Genomic DNA, 17,920 nt, shown 5'->3' on the forward strand with positions numbered 1-17,920 from the left:
GGGTGAGGGGATGCTGAGATGGAGAGAAATGAACCAGTGGTTGGCCTGCCTTTGTTCTCTGAGCCCTTATGGTTTGGGTATAAGGTAAAACAAACAAACAGTTGCTGTGGAGTTGATTCTGACTCATGGTGGGTCAGAGTAGTCTGTGGTCCATAAGGTTTTCAATGGCTGATTTTTCAGAGGTAGATCACCAGGCCTTCTTTTGAGGTGTCTCTGGATGAACTCGAACCTCCAACCTTTTGGTTAGCACCCAAGTGTGTTAACTGTTTGCACCATCCAGGGATTCCGGGTATAGGTCAGCCCTATGGAAATTAGGCCCAAAGGAGGAGCAGGTAACCACTGGGATAAGTGGAACGATGGACTGTTGAAAGCAGATCAGTGTCATTGATCTTTCACCCTAGACACACAGTTGTCCTCATGTAAAACATCAGTCCTTCTGCTTGGTGTGACCTCATTTGGCCATTGGACCCCACAGAATCTTGGGTAGTAGCAGCACTTCCTGTCCATCTGAGGGTCCCTTGCTTCAGGCTCAGTGGAGAGGGTGTGAAGTTGGTTGCACCCCACTGACCTTGGGCAACTGTCTGGCCTCTGCCCTATGGTCTCTGCACACGGCTCCAGTACAGAGGGACCGCTGAAGGGAACTCATGCCCCTCCACAGAGCCATGCGGAGAACCAGAGGGCATGAGCCGTGTGGGAGGCAGGCCGTCTCCAGCAATTCCTTTCACGACTCAGCTTCACAAAGGGCAGGAAAGTAGGTCTCTGAGAAGGGCCGGGAGCAAAGGGGCTTGAGCTCAGGTAGTAAGCAGATGCATTATTCCAATTGCTCTTCCAAAATTAATGGGGTTTTTTTATCTCTGAAGAACACCTTTAAACACTCATGTAATTTGGGAACAAAGGTGCAGGTGGGGGGAGATCCTGGCTCCCCTTTAAACACAATCCCCCGTTTGGTAAAACAATCTCTCCCTTTCTTTTTCCCTGTCTTGCTTGCAGGTCAACAGATTATGGCACCACCTATGAAAAGCTGAATGACAAAGTGGGTTTGAAGACAGTCCTTAGTTACCTCTACGTCAATCCCACCAACAAAAGGAAGGTAAGACGAGGGTCAGTGAGTCCTGAGCACTCCCTCTGGGGGAGGCAGGGCTGCTCAGGGCCAGGGGTTAAGAAAAAAAAAAAAAAAAATAGCCATGGAATCACATATAGAGTGCCTGTTTTCTATGCCAGGGACTTCACAAACACTGTCTGTAATTTTAATAACAGGCTTTATAGTAATAGTAATAATAATGAAAGCAGCAGCAGCAGTAAAACTTTATAACTGTATAGGGGCTTCCTCTGTGCCGGTGACTGTGCTAAATGCTTTATACACCTTCTCTCATTTATCCTCACAAGGAATCTATGGGTAGGAAATGGTATTGTCCCCATTTGCCAGATGAATAAACTGAAGCTCAGAGAAATTAACTTTCCAGCTTGAAGTAAGTGACAGATCTGGGATTTGAGCATGGTTCTGCTTGACTCCAGAGTTGAGACTCTCTACTGCCTTCCTCTTGCTAGTCTATGTTCGGAGAACCCCTTATTCACATGGAATCTGTTTCTGCCAAGGGAAGGATAGGCAGCTTCTGGACTTTCAGCTCAATCCCCAGATACTTCCGAGGAACAGGAGGGCAGACCTTGGCCCCACTGGCCCCTCTGGTCCCTCAGCTACTCTGTCTTTTCTCTTGACTTAACAGTCAGGACATGGGTGAAATCATGGAAGGTCAGACTTTGGAGACCAATGGACGGTGGGGGCCTGAATTCCATGGAGCAATGGACTGTTTTAGAAACAAATACTGTACAATGTATTGGCTTTGGGAAGATGTAGTCTTTCCCCAGTTAGGAAGGCATTGCTGTTTAGAAACTTAGGCAGGCCTGGTTCAGATAAGCACACTACAGGGTTAAAAGGCCCTTGTTAATGTTTCGAGAAGTCTGAAAATGGCACACCCAAACTCTCCTCTTGCAGTCTGATCAGCATTCTCCTTTGGTTTTGCAAACCCTGCAGAGAGGTAAGCTCAAGGGGTAAGCTTCAACCCATTGTGCAGATGTCCTTGATCTTTGATTCCAACTTGGTGGAATCCAAGCTATGGCTTAGAAGGATGATTGTTTATGCTGCTCAAAGCATAAAAGAGTAGCCCTCCTTAGGGGAGCAGCTTAGAGTAATCATGTCACAGACCGCTGCCATCTCACTGTACCTCCAGTTCTTCTAACTACCCCAGCAAAGGGAGGAAGTGGAATTAGTGGCTCCAGGGTCAGCAGTGGTGACTGATGACCAGAAGATCCAAGTGGCTTCAGGGGTTCTCTGACCCTGAGACTGTTCACAAGCCAAATGCCGGAGCCCTCCCTGATAATCAGGAAGGCTCTTTAGGCACCTGTTACTGGTTTTAGCTGAGTAGTTTCTCTTTACTTTGTCCCAAACAGTTGTCATTTTTACATTTTCCAGTATTGTTATTTGAATTATTGAATGTTAGAGCTGGAAGGGATCATAGATTTCATTTATCAAACAGTTACTTATTGTTTTTGAAAGACAAATCTTCTGCAAATGTGATTAAAGCACTAGACCTCCTTTCTAGAAGCATGCCCATGCACACAAAATGTGGAAAACAAGATTGAAGGGTTTGTGAACACCCTGACACCCATCCATGGACCCCCAACGTGTCCATGGACTCTTGGGTAAGAATCCTTCATCTAAACCAACAGTCTCATCTATACCAACAGATAAGAAAATTGAAGCCAAAAAAGGAGTGACTTACTCAAAGTGACACAGTCAGTTAGAATAAGGAGCCAAGACAGAATCCAGGGTTCTTGATTCTCATACCAGACCTCTTTGTGTCGTATAAGCCTTTGCATCTTTTCCTCCTCTACAGTCAGGTCCTAGGGTTTCAAGATTGACAGTTTAGTCCTGACTTGGAAGTTTGAAGCTTGATAACCTTCAACTAAAGCTTGGTGCCTCCTCCATGACAGTATGTAATAAGGTTTCTCTCAGTTCTTCCTCTATCCTCTTCCTTCATTGAGAAAAAAGCTAAGGCCCAAAGAGGATAAATGTCCCACCCAGGTCACTCAGCTTGTTAGTGGCAGAGTTGGCCATATTGTCTTGTGACAGTTGAGTGTGTCTCCCATCCCACCCCAGTAACTAGGGGTCAGATGGAAGCAGAGTGGGCATTATGCACTTTGGGAGAAGTAGGAACTGGGGATTTGGGACATGAAGGATACCCTTCAGCACTGATCTATGACCTACTTCTGGACTACAACAAAATTAATCATGCTGTCATGTTGGCTAAGATCAGCCGCTTTTGTGAGAATTTTTCCAAGTGATATATGAAGGGTTGTACCTGTTTGCATCCATTTTGATATTTGTCTGTCATGTGTGTGTTTCCTGATGGAAGCTATCATAAAGTGTCTCTTTTGGTCTTTTTATGTGTTTCTCCACTCCTGACTGTTTTAGCTCTTCCTAGCACAACTTGTTCGTGGGTGGCGCAAATGGTTAACACGCTTGGCTGCTAACTGAAAGGTTGGCAGTTTGAGTCCACCCAGAGGCACCCTGGAAGAAAGTAGGCAGTGTACTTCCAAAAAACCAGCCGTTGAAAACCGTATGGAGCACAGTTCTACGTTGACACCCACAGGGTCACCCTGAGTCAGAAATGATGCAATGGCAACTGGAAAGCACACCTAGAAGTGAGGGAGACAAAGGGTGGGTTTGAGCAGATGCAGAGGGATGGAAGGGACATAATGCTGGAGTTTGGAGAACACAGTGTAGAAATACCACCTCCATTTCCACTTCCCAGAGGTGAATTCCAGGCTCTGGTCTCTCTGCAGCAATTTCTCACAGGAATCAAAATCTTACAGTAAACAAAGTTAGGACTATTGTGTCTGTCTTCTCTGAAACACATCATCAAAGTACAGTTAAATCCCTCCAAAGAGGCACTGCCAGCCAGAAAGTTAAAAGGGCAAAGATGCTCTTCTCTCAGATTGGAGAAAGACAAATGACAAGCTAATACCATGGATTTATGTTTGTGAAAATAGCGATAGAAGTTAATGTTCCTAAGGAGGCTGTGTGATCCTAAAGTGGTTTCTGAATCATCCAAGGAAAGACTAAATTAGATTCTGTTTCATTTTATTGATAAGTGTATTTGATTGTATTCTGAGCCCCTAGACGCTGATGATTCATACATATTCTGCCTGGTAACTTTCTCTTAGCCACAATATTCAGTTTACTAGAACTCCCCAATTTCTTGCCTTTTAGGCAAAATGAAAGTTAAATATAAATGAAAATATTCTAATTTATCCCTTTACTGGTCTAGTGCTCTGGGTTATTAGGACCTTGTAATGCAATTTTTTGTGTGTTTGTTTTTTGGTTTGCTTCTTGAATTTGTCTTGAAGTTTAACCTGTGGACATTTGGATTCTTATATCAGTTTGTATTAAATAGACTGTCTTTGATTCCAGATTATCTGTAGCTCCCCATGTTAATTGGCCAGCTAATGTTAGTAGTCTCCAGCAGATTTTTGAGTTAATCTTGAGGAAGACTTGCATTTCACCTAATGAGTTATTTATTTAACAGTTGGCTACTGCTTTACTTGGAGAGTATGAATACATCAGATGAGATCTGTTGCCCCTGGCAAAACAGTAAATTGTGCTTGTAGTTATATAGTAGCTCCCAAAGCTAATTGCTGATATTTTTAATGCATTTTTGACAACCTAAAATTTCCTAATGCAGAGAGCTAAGAAGCCATTAAGTTGAAGGTTGTTTTTGTTTGGGGCTATCGAGTTGCTTCTGACTCATAGTGACCCCATGTGACAAAGTAGAAGCGCCCCACGGGGTTTCCAAGGCTGTAATCTTTACAGGAGCAAATAACCAGGTGTTTTCACCTCCAGAGCTTCTGGGTAGGTTTGAACCACCAACTTTTCGGTTAGCAGCTGTCTTAGTCATCGAGTACTGCTCTAACAGAAATACCACAAGTGGATGGCTTTAACAAAGAGAAATTTGTTTTCTCACAGTCCAGCAGGCTACAAGTCCAAACTCAGGGTGGCAGCTGCAAGGGAATGCTTTCTCTGTTGACTCTGGAGGAAGGTCCATGTCATCAATCTTCCCTTGGTCTGGGAGCTTCTCTGCGCAGGAACCTCTGGTCCAAAGGACGTGCTCTGCTCCCAGCACTGCTTGCTTGGTGGTATGAGGTTCCCATGTGTCTCTGCTCGCTTCTCTGTTTTGTATCTCAAAAGAGATTGGCTTAAGAAACTATCCAGTCTTGTAGACCTCATCAGTATAATTTCATGATAGTGATAGAGTTTACAACACATAAGGAAATCACATTAGATTACAAAATGGTACACAATCATATAATACTGGGAATCATGACCCAGCCAAGTTGACAGACATTTTTGGGGGACACAATTTAATCCATGACAGCAGCTGAGTGCTTAACCATTGCACCACCAAGGCTCCTTCAAGTTGAAGGTAGAAGTGTTAAAATGAAGTGTATTCTTTAGGACAGAGTAGAACTGCCCCATAAGATTTCCAAGGCTGTAAATCTTTATGGAAGCAGAATGCCACATCTTTCTCCCATGGAGCAGCTGGTGGGTTTGAACTGCCGACCTTTTGGTTAGCAGCCAAGGACTTTAACCACTGTGCCACCAGGACTCCTCAGTAATAACCTTGTTGTTAGGTGTCGTTGAGTTGGTTCCAACTCATAGCGACCCTATTTACAACAGAATGGCACACTGCCCAGTTCTGTGCTGTCCTCAAAATCATTGCTGTGTTTCAGCCTATTGTTGCAGCACTGTGTCAGTCCATTTTGTCGAGGGTCTTCCTATTTTTCACTAAGCCTTTACCTTACCAAGCATGATGTCCTTCTCCAAGAACTGGTACCTCCTGACACCATGTCTAAAATGTGAGACGCTTCTAAGGAGCATTCTGGCTGTACTTCTTCCAAGACAGATTTGTTCATTCTTCTGGGAGTCCATGGTATATCCCGTATTCTTCACCAACATCATGATTCAAAGGCATCAGTTTTTCTTTGGTCTTCCTTATTCATTGTCCAGCATATGAGATAATTGACAATGACATGGCTTGGGTCAGGAGCACCGTAGTCCACAAAGTGACATCTTTGCTTTTTAACACTTTTAAGAGATCTTTTGCAGCAGATTTGCTCAATGTGATACTTCGTTTGATTTCTTGACTGCTGCTTCCATGGGTGTTGATTGTGGATCCAAGTAAAATGAAATCCTTGACAACTTCAGTCTTTTCTCCAGTTATCATGATGTTGTTTATTGGTCCAGTTGTGAGGATTTTTGTTTTCTTTATGTTGAAGTATAATCCATTCTGAAGTCGGTAGTCTTTGATCTTAATCAGTAAGTGCTTCAAGTCCTCTTCACTTTCAGCAAGCAAGATCGTATCATCTTCTTATCGCAAGTTGTTGATGAGCCTGCCTCCAATGCTGATGCCACATTCTTCCTCATATAGTCCATATTCTTGGATTATTTGCTTTGCATACAGACTGAATAAGTATGGTGGAAGGATACAACCCTGACACACAACTTTCCTGATTTTGAACCAGGCAGTATCTGCTTGTTCTGTTTGAATGACTGTCTCTTGGTCTATGTACAGGCTGTGCATGAGCACAGTTAATGTTCTGGGATTCTCATTCTTCACAATGTTATCCATAATTTGTTATGAGCCACACAGTCGAATGCCTTTGCATAGACAATAAAACACAAGTAAACATCTTCTGGTATTCTTTGCTTCAGCCAATATCCATCTGACTTCAGCAATGATCTCTCTCATTCCTCATTCTCTGCTGAATTCAGCTTGAATTTCTGGTAGTTCCCTGTCAATGTACTGCTGCAACCACCTTTTAATTATCTTCATTAAAATTTTACTTGCATGTGATATTAATAATATTATTTGATAATTTCTATACTCTCTTGGATCACCTTTCTTTGGAATGGGCACAAACATGGATTTCTTCCAGTTAGTTGGCCAGGTAGATGTCTTCCAAATTTCCTGGCATATATGAATGATGACTTCCAGCATTGCATCCATTTGTTGAAACATCTCTGCTGATACTCCCAATTCCTGGAGCCTTGTTTTTTGACAGTCCTATCAGTACAGCTTGGACTTCTTCCTTCAGTACCATTGGTTCTTGATCATATGCTGCCTCCTGAAATGGTTGAATGCCAACCAATTCTTCTTGGTACAGTGCCTCTGTGTATTCTTTCCATCTTCTTTTGATGCTTCCATCATTGTTTAATTTTTTGCCCATGCACTCCTTCAGTATTGCCACTGGAGGCTTGAAGTTTTCTTCAGTTCTTTCAGCTTGAGAAATAGTGAGCATGTTCTTCCCTTTTGGTTTTCTAACTCCAGGTCTTTGCACATTTCATCAACACTTTACTTGGTCTTTTCGAGCCACCCTTTGAAATTTCTGTTCAGCTCTTTTACTTCATCATTTCTTCCATTTGCTTTAGCAACTGTACATTCAAGAGCAAGTTTCAGAGTCTTCTGACAGCCATTTTGGTCTTATCTTTCTTTCCTGTCTTTTTAATGATCTTTTGCTTTCTTCATGTGTGATGTCCTTGATGTCATCCCATAACTCGTCCTTAGTATTTAATGCATCCAATTTTTTCTTAAGATGGTCTTTAAATTCAGGTGGGATATACTCAAGGTTGTACTTTGGCTCCCATGGACTTGCTCTAATTTTCTTCAGCTTCAACTTGAACTTGCATACAAGCGACTGATGATCTGTTCCACAGTCGGGCCCTCTGCCTTTGTGTGACTGATGATATTATGCTTCTCCATCTTCTTTTTCCACAGATGTAGTTGATTTGATTCCTGTGTATTCCATCTGGCAGTGTCGATGTGTATAGTTGCTGCTGATGTTGTTGAAAAAAGGTATTTCCAGTGAATAGGTTTTTGTCTTGCGAAATTCTGTCGTGCGATCTCCAGCATTGTTTCTATCACCAAGGCTGTGTTTTCCAATGACTGATCTTTCTTGTTTGTTTCCATCTTCTGCATTCCAATCACTGGTAATTATCAGTGTATCTTGATTACATGTTTAATCAAATTCAGACTGCAGAAATTGGTAAAAATTTTTAATTTCTTCATCTTTGGCATTAGTAGATGGTTGGTAAATTTGAATAATAGTCATATTAACTGGTCTTCCTTGTAGGCATGTAGATATTAACCTATCCCTGACAGTGTTGTATATCAGGATAGGTCTTGAAATGTTCTTTTTGATGATGAATGCGATGCCATTCCTCTTCAATTTGTCATTCCTGGCATAGTAGACCATATGATTGTCTGATTCAAAATGGGCAATACCAGTCCATTTCAGCTCACTAATGCCTAGAATATTTATCTTCGTGCATTCCATTTCATTTTTGACAACTTCCAATTTTCCTAGATTCATACATTCCACATTCTGATTATTAACGGATGTTTGCAACTGTTTCTTCTTACTTTGATTTGTGCCACATCAGCAAATGAAGATTCCAAAAGCTTTACTCCATCCACGTTAGTAAGATCAACTCTACTTTGAGAAGGCATCTCTTCTCCATTCATTTTGTGTGCCTTCAGACCTGAGGGGCTCATCTTCTGGCACTGTATTAGACAATGTCCTGTTGCTATTCATAAAGTTTTCACTGGTCAGTTTTTTAGAAGTATATCACCAGGTCCTTCTTCCTGGTCTGTCTTCGTCTGGAAGCTCCAGTGAAATCTGTCCACCGTGGCTGACCCTTCTGGTATTTGAAATACCAGTGGCATAGCTTCCAGCATCAAAGTAATATGCAAGCCACTACTCTATGACAGACTGACAGACGAGTGGTGGAGTAATAAACTTAGTTAGCATTGAGTACCTACTATGCTGTCTATTAGGAGCTTTATCTACATGACCTCTAGTTCTCCCAGCAACTTTAGAAGGCAGATGAAATAAGGAGGTGTACTTTATGTAAATTGCCCCAAGGCTGTATTACTTGTAAATGATGGATCTTCAACAGCCCTCACAAGTGGCTTGTTTTGGGAACAAATTAGTGGGAATGCATCTGGCAATGTTGGGCTTTCTAAAGGAAGTTAAAATTTGATTTAGAAATATTGTCTTTCTCACACACTGTGAGCATTATCCATTTATCTAGTGGGCATCATAATTCCTTGTCTAAATGAGAGTATTGATGTGCAGCGCTCAGAACTGCTCCAAAGGAAGTTGTTCTAGACTGTCCTATGGCATGGTGGCATCAGCATTATTTTGATAGCGTTGACCTGCCCCAGCTGTATTTGATGTGAAATCTGCATCCCTGGCTGTTTATCCATCTCCAGTCATTGGCCGATTAATTTATGGCCTGGGAGTTGCCTGGGTTTGGCACTTTTAAGATGCAGAGCAGTGTTTTAGCTCTGGCTGCAGGTGTGGTGTGGGTTTGCCTCCTGGAGTTGGGGCTCTGCAGGTCATTACTGTCAGTGGATTCTTGTCCTCAGACCCATGCAGAATGGCCTGTGCTGAGGTCAGGTCTGCTTCATACACAGAGCCTGAAGGCTTTGTGCCTCACCAAAACAGGGGATTGGTTCTCAGAAGTGAATCTATTTGAGAACAGACCTTAGAGCAGACAGGAAATACAGGCATGGAATGGCCTACTTGTTGTGGCTCAGAAAGTGTTGCCACCTGTAGATTTGGAGACAGCCTGGTGGAAATGGCAGAAAGTGTCTGCAGGTCTGACTGCCAGGGAATGTGACCAAATTGCTGCAGGATAGAGGGGTGTGTGTCTCTGTGTGTGGGGGGTGGGGGAAGTGGGTGCAACTGTGAGGTCTGGCTATTATTCAGAATAAAATAGTAGCCTCTTTTTTACTGTACTTCTGATAAGTCCCAGGCACTGGGCTAAGTTCAAAACTATAGTCCATTTTTAAGTTTCACTATTAATCTCCTGAGCCCGGTAGTTTTATCCCCATTTGAAGGTGAAGAAACCAAGGTTCAGGAAAATGAGCCACTTGCTCTCTATAAAATAGCTAACAATAAAGGATTCAGCATCCCATCCACCTCTTTCTGACCACATGGGTCGTGGCATTCCCTCTGATCCTACTACAGGCTGGCTGCCCCTGCCACAGGTACAAGAGCAGGTGAGTTGAAGTCTTCATTTTTTAAATTGTAACCCTGTTGCCTCGGTTTTCCGCTTATTAGTGTTAGAGGATTAGCAGTTTCTTGGAGGAGGAAGGGAGTGCGGGATCCTCCATTCCTAACTGATTTACCAGTGAGAAGGATAATTGCTTCCAGGCTACCCTGCAGAAATACAGTGGGAATTACCAGTCAGATTTCTCTGATGAGCAAGCTGCCTCTGGCAAGCTGTTAAAGAAGCATTGTGTGTGTGTGTGTGTGTGTGTGTGTGTGTGGTTGGATGCTGGTTTTCCCTGTGCCATTCTTTTGATGTAGCCGCATAATCCTGAGTTCTCTTTAACACCCTGGAAAACCTCAAAACAAAACAGAGGAATGTAAAGCACTGGACTCCTGCTTTCCCTGCTTACGCCTCCCAAGATTGTTGGAGGGTCACGGAAAGGAAGCGCTAGGGTCGTACACTTTCAATTCACAGAAATTAAAATATCTTACACTAAAGAAAAGAAAATAGATGAAGTTGGAAACATAACTTAGGCTGTTAAGCAGTGTGCTAAATGTCTATCTCTGGACAAAGTATTTTGGAGGGGAGCTTTCTACTTTCAGAAATATGTGGTCTATCTGGACAGATAAGAGGCACACAAGAAAATAACTGCATGTGTAGACCTGGGGTCTTCAACTCAAGTGATGTAGTGGCCAGGTGGGGACACTGGTGGCCACTATATAAAGGGGCTTATGCCACTCAGCTCCAGATAACTGTTGCCATGTGGGATTGAGGGCTAGACATGCTGATTTTCTTAAGAGAAACTGAAAATACAGATTTTTTTGTGAAATACTTACATTTTGAAATGTTTAAATAGGCTAGGGTGTGTAGAGTTTAGAGTATAGGGGCTGTCAGGCTATCCCAGATCTACTTTCGATCTCTCCTACCCAGTTGGCATCCTAGGCATGTCCTGACTGGTTAATAAGTCTACAGATGAAAAGTTGTATTTGAGAAGTGGCCTTTTGGAGTCCAGGATAACATTTAGTAGACTGTCTTCCTGGAGGCATGCAGTGATGCATTTATGTCCTATGAGATTAATTTAAATCCAACACAGCTTGTAAAGTGCTCTCTCTCTGACTCAAAAGGATCACATGGTAGGTCTGGCAATATAAAGAGAACTTTTGTGCCATTGAAGGCTAAGGCTACTAGAATAGGAGGCAGACATCTGATTTTTGGTGCTAATTGTTTCCCTAAGTAATTGTGTGTCCTTGAATAAGCCAGTCCCCCTTGGAGCCTCAGTTTCCCCATTTATATAATGGCAAGTTTAGGTCCTATAATTTTTGAAGTTCTTTCCAGCTCAGATGGTCTGGATAACCACCATTTGGACTACCAGTGGGCTACATGGTGATACGTGAAGATCTGTGAGCTTGTGGGGCTCAATGGTAGCTGGTTAATCCCTGGAAGATGTGCTCTCATATCTCTCAGTTCTGTGGCCACATGTTGGCCAGTTAGCACTCCCATCCAGGCCAGACAGTTTCTGAAGATACAGTTCAGGTCAGCAGGTGCATGGTTCCCTGTAGTCCACTGGCTCTGCTGGTGTAACTCAGAGCAGCAGCATCCTCTTTGGCACATTTGAGGAGTTTGTAAGCATGAACTGATATGACTTCATTCACACGAGTCTCAACTCTCACTCATCCAGACATACACAGCCTCCTGCTACAAGCACAGGAGCCAGAGACATTGCCTGGATCTGTTCTGGCAACCAGGATAGAGAACCCCAAGTATTGCAATAGCAGGCAGGAACCACGTCTGCAGTACCATACTCCCTCCCTCATGGCCACCAACTTAGTACAGCCTCAACCAGGCATCTCACCTCTGTGGGCCCTATACTTCCCCTTTTAAAATGCACATAATAAGTTATCTTTCAAAGAGCAAGGAAGAGAAGTCCCTCTTAGCCCTAACACCTGTTTTCTGTTTCCAAAGGTAACAAGTATCTATGATAATAATGACGATGATGATGATGATAAACTAGCCCTTTTTGAGAGCTTACTATGTGGCAACAATTTCTCTAAATGCTTTTCATGAATTAACTCATGTGATACTTCACCAGCAACCCTAGAGATTGGTACTATAAGCACGTCCATTTCCAGAGGATGGAAGTGCAATACCAAGAGGTCGATGACCTGCCCGTATTTGGTTGCTGATGGTCACTTATGTTGATCTAATGAGCTCATAACTCACTTCAACTCATATTTAACTCTGAGTCATACCATATGTTGGGGCCCCCAGAGACTGTGCAGGCCCTCACCTTCCAGGGGAGGCCACTCTGGGATTTGCCCCAGGTCTTGATGTCATTTGCCAGATGCTCACAGAGCTGGGGTAGAACAGGGCCTCTGACTCTTAGTCCGGTGTTCTGTGCTGTTTCCCGAATCCACGAGACTATTACTAGCTGGAGCACACAGATCTGATGGAAAACCCTGACTGGGTACAGTGTACTGAGTGCACATGAGGAGCAGTAGGAAATGATGCTCCCTACCCATCCCTCCAAGTGTTTGTGGTGGCCCTAGGGTTCACATACACATCAGTAGCTTCTCAGTTCTCTGGTCTCAAAGCCCGAAGGATATTGGAGCTGGAATTTCATTTCAAAGGAAACTGGGTAGGAAACCAAGGGCCTGGAATCCAAACTGCCTCTTGCGTGTTGAAGCACGAAGTGGTCAAACAGCGTGCCCAAAGCCAAACAAGGACGGGTCCTCTGGGAAGAGCTATCTGGGAAGGAAATCAGGGTTCTAGTTTAGGCCTTTCTCTTAACTTGCTGTGGGACATTAGGAAATTAATTTATATTTTCTGAGCCTCAGCTTCTCAATCTATAAAATGGGTATAAAATATAATTTAATTATTCCCTTCTTTTGGGAACATGCTATGCATGTACGTTCCCATGGCGATGCATGGTGATCGCATGTATGTTAGAGTAGAACTGTGCTCCATAGGGTTTTCAGTGGCTGATTTTTTAGAAATACATCATCAGATCTTTCTTTTGAGGTGCCTCTGGGTGGATTCGAACCTCCAACCTTTGGGTTAGCAGCCAAGTGTGCTAACCATTTGTACCACCCAGGAACTCCTTTAGGAATATAATTAGGATAAAGTGAGAGATGTAATACAGCTTTGGAAGAAATAAGCCACAGAAGGATGGGGGGGGGGGGAATTGTTGCTCCTTGGATGGAGCTGGCATCATGATCACAGACTGGAATCCATGCCACCCGGGTGCCAGGCTCCCTGAGAGTGCTGCCACCTGGCTGTGTTCTAGTGCTGACCACAGGGGCTGCCTTCTCCCAGCTTCCTGTGGAATGACAGAGCTCCCACCTGGGATTTTTAAGAGCTTCATGTCATGCCCCATCCAGGGGGCATGCTACCACCTGATCTTTTCCAGTCTTCTTCCCTGTCTCTTAAAACCAAACCTGCTGAATGCCTGTGAGAGTTGATTACTCTGCTGATGGAGAGAAATGGTCCCACTCTTGTTAATTCACAACCACCTCATTTTTCTTGCCTCGTAAATTAACAGTTACTCGGAGGCTAGAGCAGTGTTTCAGGAGGTTCATTTGGGGAAAAATGTATGAAAGGTAGAGTGAAAGAAGGAAAAGACTAGCACTTGGACTAAACCTACCTAGTTTAGTGACTGCAGTTCCATACCTTTCTCTTCTTAGTGTGTGTCCAGAAAGAGAAGCAGAAGATAAACCCCTAGAGAGAGACAGTATCAGACTTTATCCAAAAAACCCAAAACCAAACCCATTGCTGTTGGGTCAGTTCCGACTCATAGTGTCCCTATAGGACAGAGTAGAACTGCCCCATAGGGTTTCCAAGGCTGTAAATCTTTATGGAAGCAGACTGCCACATCTTTCTCCTGCATAGCAGCAGGTGGGTTTGAACTGCCGACCTTTTGGTTAGCAGCCAAGTGCTTAACCACTGTGCAATCACGGCTCCTTCAAACTTCATCAGGGGCTGAGAAATCAGGAAAGGTGGATCAATGAGGGAAAGGACATTGCTTTAGAAGTTTCCGTCTGCCTTTGTATGTGTGACCCAGTGATGGAGTGGATATGAAGTGTGGTTCAATTCAAACTAATCACTTAAAGGAAAAGGAATCTAGAGTAATTCTTGGAAATCCACTCTTCAGTCACAGTCCCTTTCTCAGCAAATATATGTATGTGGTTCCCTGTATAAATTACTGCAGTATGCTCTAGCCAAGAATTTATTTAAAGGCTCATTAAAATGACTACTAGTTTTTTCTTTTGCATTTTATTTGAAAATGGGAAGAATATAAACCTATAGCCTGGCTTCTCTCCAAAGTGCCCTTTGGGGTTTGCACTGAGTATATTGTATTTTTTAAATAAAGATATGATTTGCAATAAGATTATCTGGGCAGTTAAGAAGAATGATAAAAATCAGCCACCTACTGCATTCCTTACAGATTTATATTTGCCTCACATATTTTGTTAAATTTGGTTTTTATTGGCTTTAGGTATTATGTATATGTGTGTATGTGTACATGTGCATCTCTGTTTGTACAGAAGATTTTTCAATAAAGAGCATTATGAGAAATGCAGAGTTAAGAAATAAGAACAACAACAACAAAAAATCTGTTCTTCTTCTGTGCAAACTCTGGTTTAGACTGAAGCAAGGATTGACAGGAAGCCTGGTTTCTGCATGGTCACATGTGGTGCTGATTCTGTTTCACTGCCGGTCTCAGCCTAGGTACGCTGTTTGGCTGCCATAGTTGCTCAGTAAAGCCTATGAGGGGGGCTTCCATTCGGGGAGAATGTTAGCCAAGGCCACAGAGTGATGGCAAAAGCAAAGCCAGTAAGAGGGACAGGAAGACCAAGGACCAAACGCAAAGGAAAGGGCTTTGAAGTGCAGCATGAAGGAGTCAGACTTGATAAGAGAAGACAGCATGTGATGAACATTGGTGGGGGCTTCTGAATCGGACCTGGATGACCAGTGCAGATCACGGGAATCCTACACTTTGAAGGCCTTTGAAAACAAGACGATGAACCCCAGTCTGATCCAGTTAGTATAGCATCAAGCTTGAAGAAGGATGTCTTCCTATGGCACAATCAGAGCTGGTGAAAGGTAGAGACAAAAATTGGTCAGACTTTGGAAGGATGTTTGCGATTTGGAGAAGGCGAGGAGAAGAAAGGACAATTTGATTGGGGAATGAGGGTGTAGAGGTTTAAATGGGCATGTTGAGCTGAGCAGTTGCAAATTGGAAGAGAGATCAGCTAGGGCCAGATCGTGCAAGGCTTCCAAAAGCCCAGGGATAGAGTTGGGGCTTAGTGCAGAAGGGACTGGGGAGCCATAAGGGGCTCCTGAGCAGGGGATTGATAGCATGAAAGCTGTGGATCAGAAAGATTGAGGATGTACTAAGTATCCCCCTCCCTTGCCTCTCTCCTGCCCTGCCTTCACCAGACCTGAGTGTGCTTTCTGAGCATCCTAGGCAGGAGCAATTTCAGCAAAGAGCTTAGGAATGCAGGGTGATGTGTTCTTCCTAATGTTCTGATGCAGAGTTGTATAGCAAATGGGTTTCACTGCCCCTGAGGTAGAGATAGCTGTAACAAAAACAGCCACCACAATCCCAGTGAAAGAAAGAACTCCATTTTTTCTTTCGTGGTGAGCTCAACCAAGCAGAGAGATTGCTGCTGGCATGCCTGCCTCCCCCTGGCCTATTCTCTCATTATAGGCCCAAGGTCAAAAGACAGACATCAGCTCTCAGCACACACTCTCCTGGGAGGCATGTCCGGGTAACGAGGGGCTAGAGTCCTGGGATCCTTGGGTCTGCCAGATGGCTTGGGGGTGGATTTGGAGCAAATGTTACCCATCCCCACATCTGGTGCCTGAGTCTGCAGTGCAGAGTGTAACACTGGCCTCGGTGACAAATGGAGGCCTGTGTCAGTGCTGGCAGTCCCATGCGGACACCCCCTGGGAGAAGGGCAGACAATCTTCCCTGTGGTCGCACAGCACCAGTCCGACTCTGAGAAATGGCTTGACTGTCTTATGACGACAGAGGAAGGAAATGAGCTTGAGAGGCAGGACTGTGAGAAATGCACGTGATGGTTAGTGTAGAAGCTTGTCAGCACGCTGAACTTCCCTGGCTCCTCCCTAGTCCAGTGTGAGGCAGGTTGATGAGGAGGGAAGAGCTTTACAGCACAGATATTATTTAACTTCTGTAAGCCTTAGTTTTCCCATCTGTTAATGGGGATCACAATAGTATTGTTTAAAAAAGCAGCTTTAAGAATTAAATAAGGTAATATGTGTCGGGGGTGGGGGGCAGGCAGTGGTGGTTCAATGGTGGAATGCTTGCCTTGCATGAGGAAGACCCAGGTTCAATTCCCAGCCAACGCACCTCATACGCAGCTACCACCTGCCTGTCAGTGGAGGCTTGCACGTTGCTATGATGCTGAACAGGTTTCGGCGGAGCTTCCAGACATGACAGACTATGAAGAAAGGCCTGACAATTTACTTCTAAAGATCAGCCAGTGAAAACCCTGTGGATGACAATAGCAGCATTCCGTTCCATTGTGCCAACTTGACGGCAACTGTCAACAACAAGAGTGTATATAGAATGCCTGGCACAGAGTAAGTGCTCGACAAATGTGACTTACTTTCTTTTCCCCAGTTAAATAAACCTCATTTTGGCCTTCCTGTCTGCTCAGTGATGCCTCCTAGTTTTCAGTTCCTGGTTCCTCCAATGACCCATTGCCATTGAGTCGATTCCGACTCATAGAGACCCTATAGAACAGAGCAGAACTACCCCATAGGGTTTCCAAGGAGCGGCTGGTGAATTTGAACTGCTGACTTTGGTTAGCAGCCGTAGCTGTGAACCACTGTGCCACCAGGGCTTCAAGCATCCCACGTCCATGGAACTCACTGTTCTATCCCCGGAGAAGGAATTCACCCTTTCAAACCAACCTTAGGTAAAGTCCTTTCAACTTCCAAAACAACAACAACAAAAACGGCCCCTTCTCATCCCTTCTATTTTACCATCTACCCACCAACCTGCCTTGTGTGTATCCTTATGATCTAGTGATTCAGCTTATGTCTTACTTAGTGAAGTATAAAATAAAAACAGTGGTTGCCCAGCCCTGGCAGTGTGCAAAGCCTGTGGCCACTTATATCTCCGAGGCCCCATTAGGCAGGTAGAGCTGGTGGAACAGGAGTTTATGTCTGCTGGCTCCAGAGTCCCAGAGAGCTCCCCACCATCAAACCTCCACCCAGCACTATGGAGAAGCACCTCCAGATTCATCACACCCTTTTGGTGGTGTACATAGATGGTCCTTCTTACCACCAAACATATGAGGATCTCCTTGCTGTGTGGGAGACACTGTGCCAAGCCCAGGATACTTAAGACCTGGACTCCACACTAGCAGATGTGGTATTTAAGTGGAATGCCACTGGGGAGTAAGAGCTAGGAGAGGAGCTAGTGGCCCAAGACCTCAGAGACTGCGGTTACAGCAGCCACTACTACACTAAACATTGGTACTGGCTCTAGTGTTGGCACTAGAAATAACAATGCTAACATTTATTGAGCACTTCATATGTGCCAGGCTAACTGCTTTATGTGTATGTTTTTCTCACGCACAAAATATGTAATGTGAATACTGCTATTATTCCATTTTTTAAGAGAGAGAAAGCATGCGAGTGACAGTGCACTAAGCAAAAAAAAAAAAAAAAAAAGTAAAAGAAAAAGACTGAGGGCTCCCAGCTGGGAGTGGCCATGCCAGGTTTTGAACCCAGATTACCCGAGTTCAGAGCATAAACTCTGAATACTGTGTCTCTTTG

The 17,920-nt window shown here is 43.9% G+C and overlaps 1 protein-coding gene across 1 annotated transcript in view; it reads left to right on the plus strand.

Moving 5' to 3' along the window:
* SORCS3 (sortilin related VPS10 domain containing receptor 3) overlaps positions 1-17,920 on the plus strand; it is a 665,571-nt gene that overhangs the window by 291,305 nt on the left and 356,346 nt on the right. The window contains exon 3 of the mRNA XM_004370120.1: positions 991-1,090. Within this exon, the coding sequence (XP_004370177.1) occupies positions 991-1,090 (100 nt within the window). The remainder of the gene's footprint in view (positions 1-990; positions 1,091-17,920) is intronic.

The sequence above is a fragment of the Trichechus manatus genome, unplaced genomic scaffold, assembly GCF_000243295.1.
Source record: "Trichechus manatus latirostris isolate Lorelei unplaced genomic scaffold, TriManLat1.0 scaffold00007, whole genome shotgun sequence".
Taxonomy (NCBI): domain Eukaryota; kingdom Metazoa; phylum Chordata; class Mammalia; order Sirenia; family Trichechidae; genus Trichechus; species Trichechus manatus.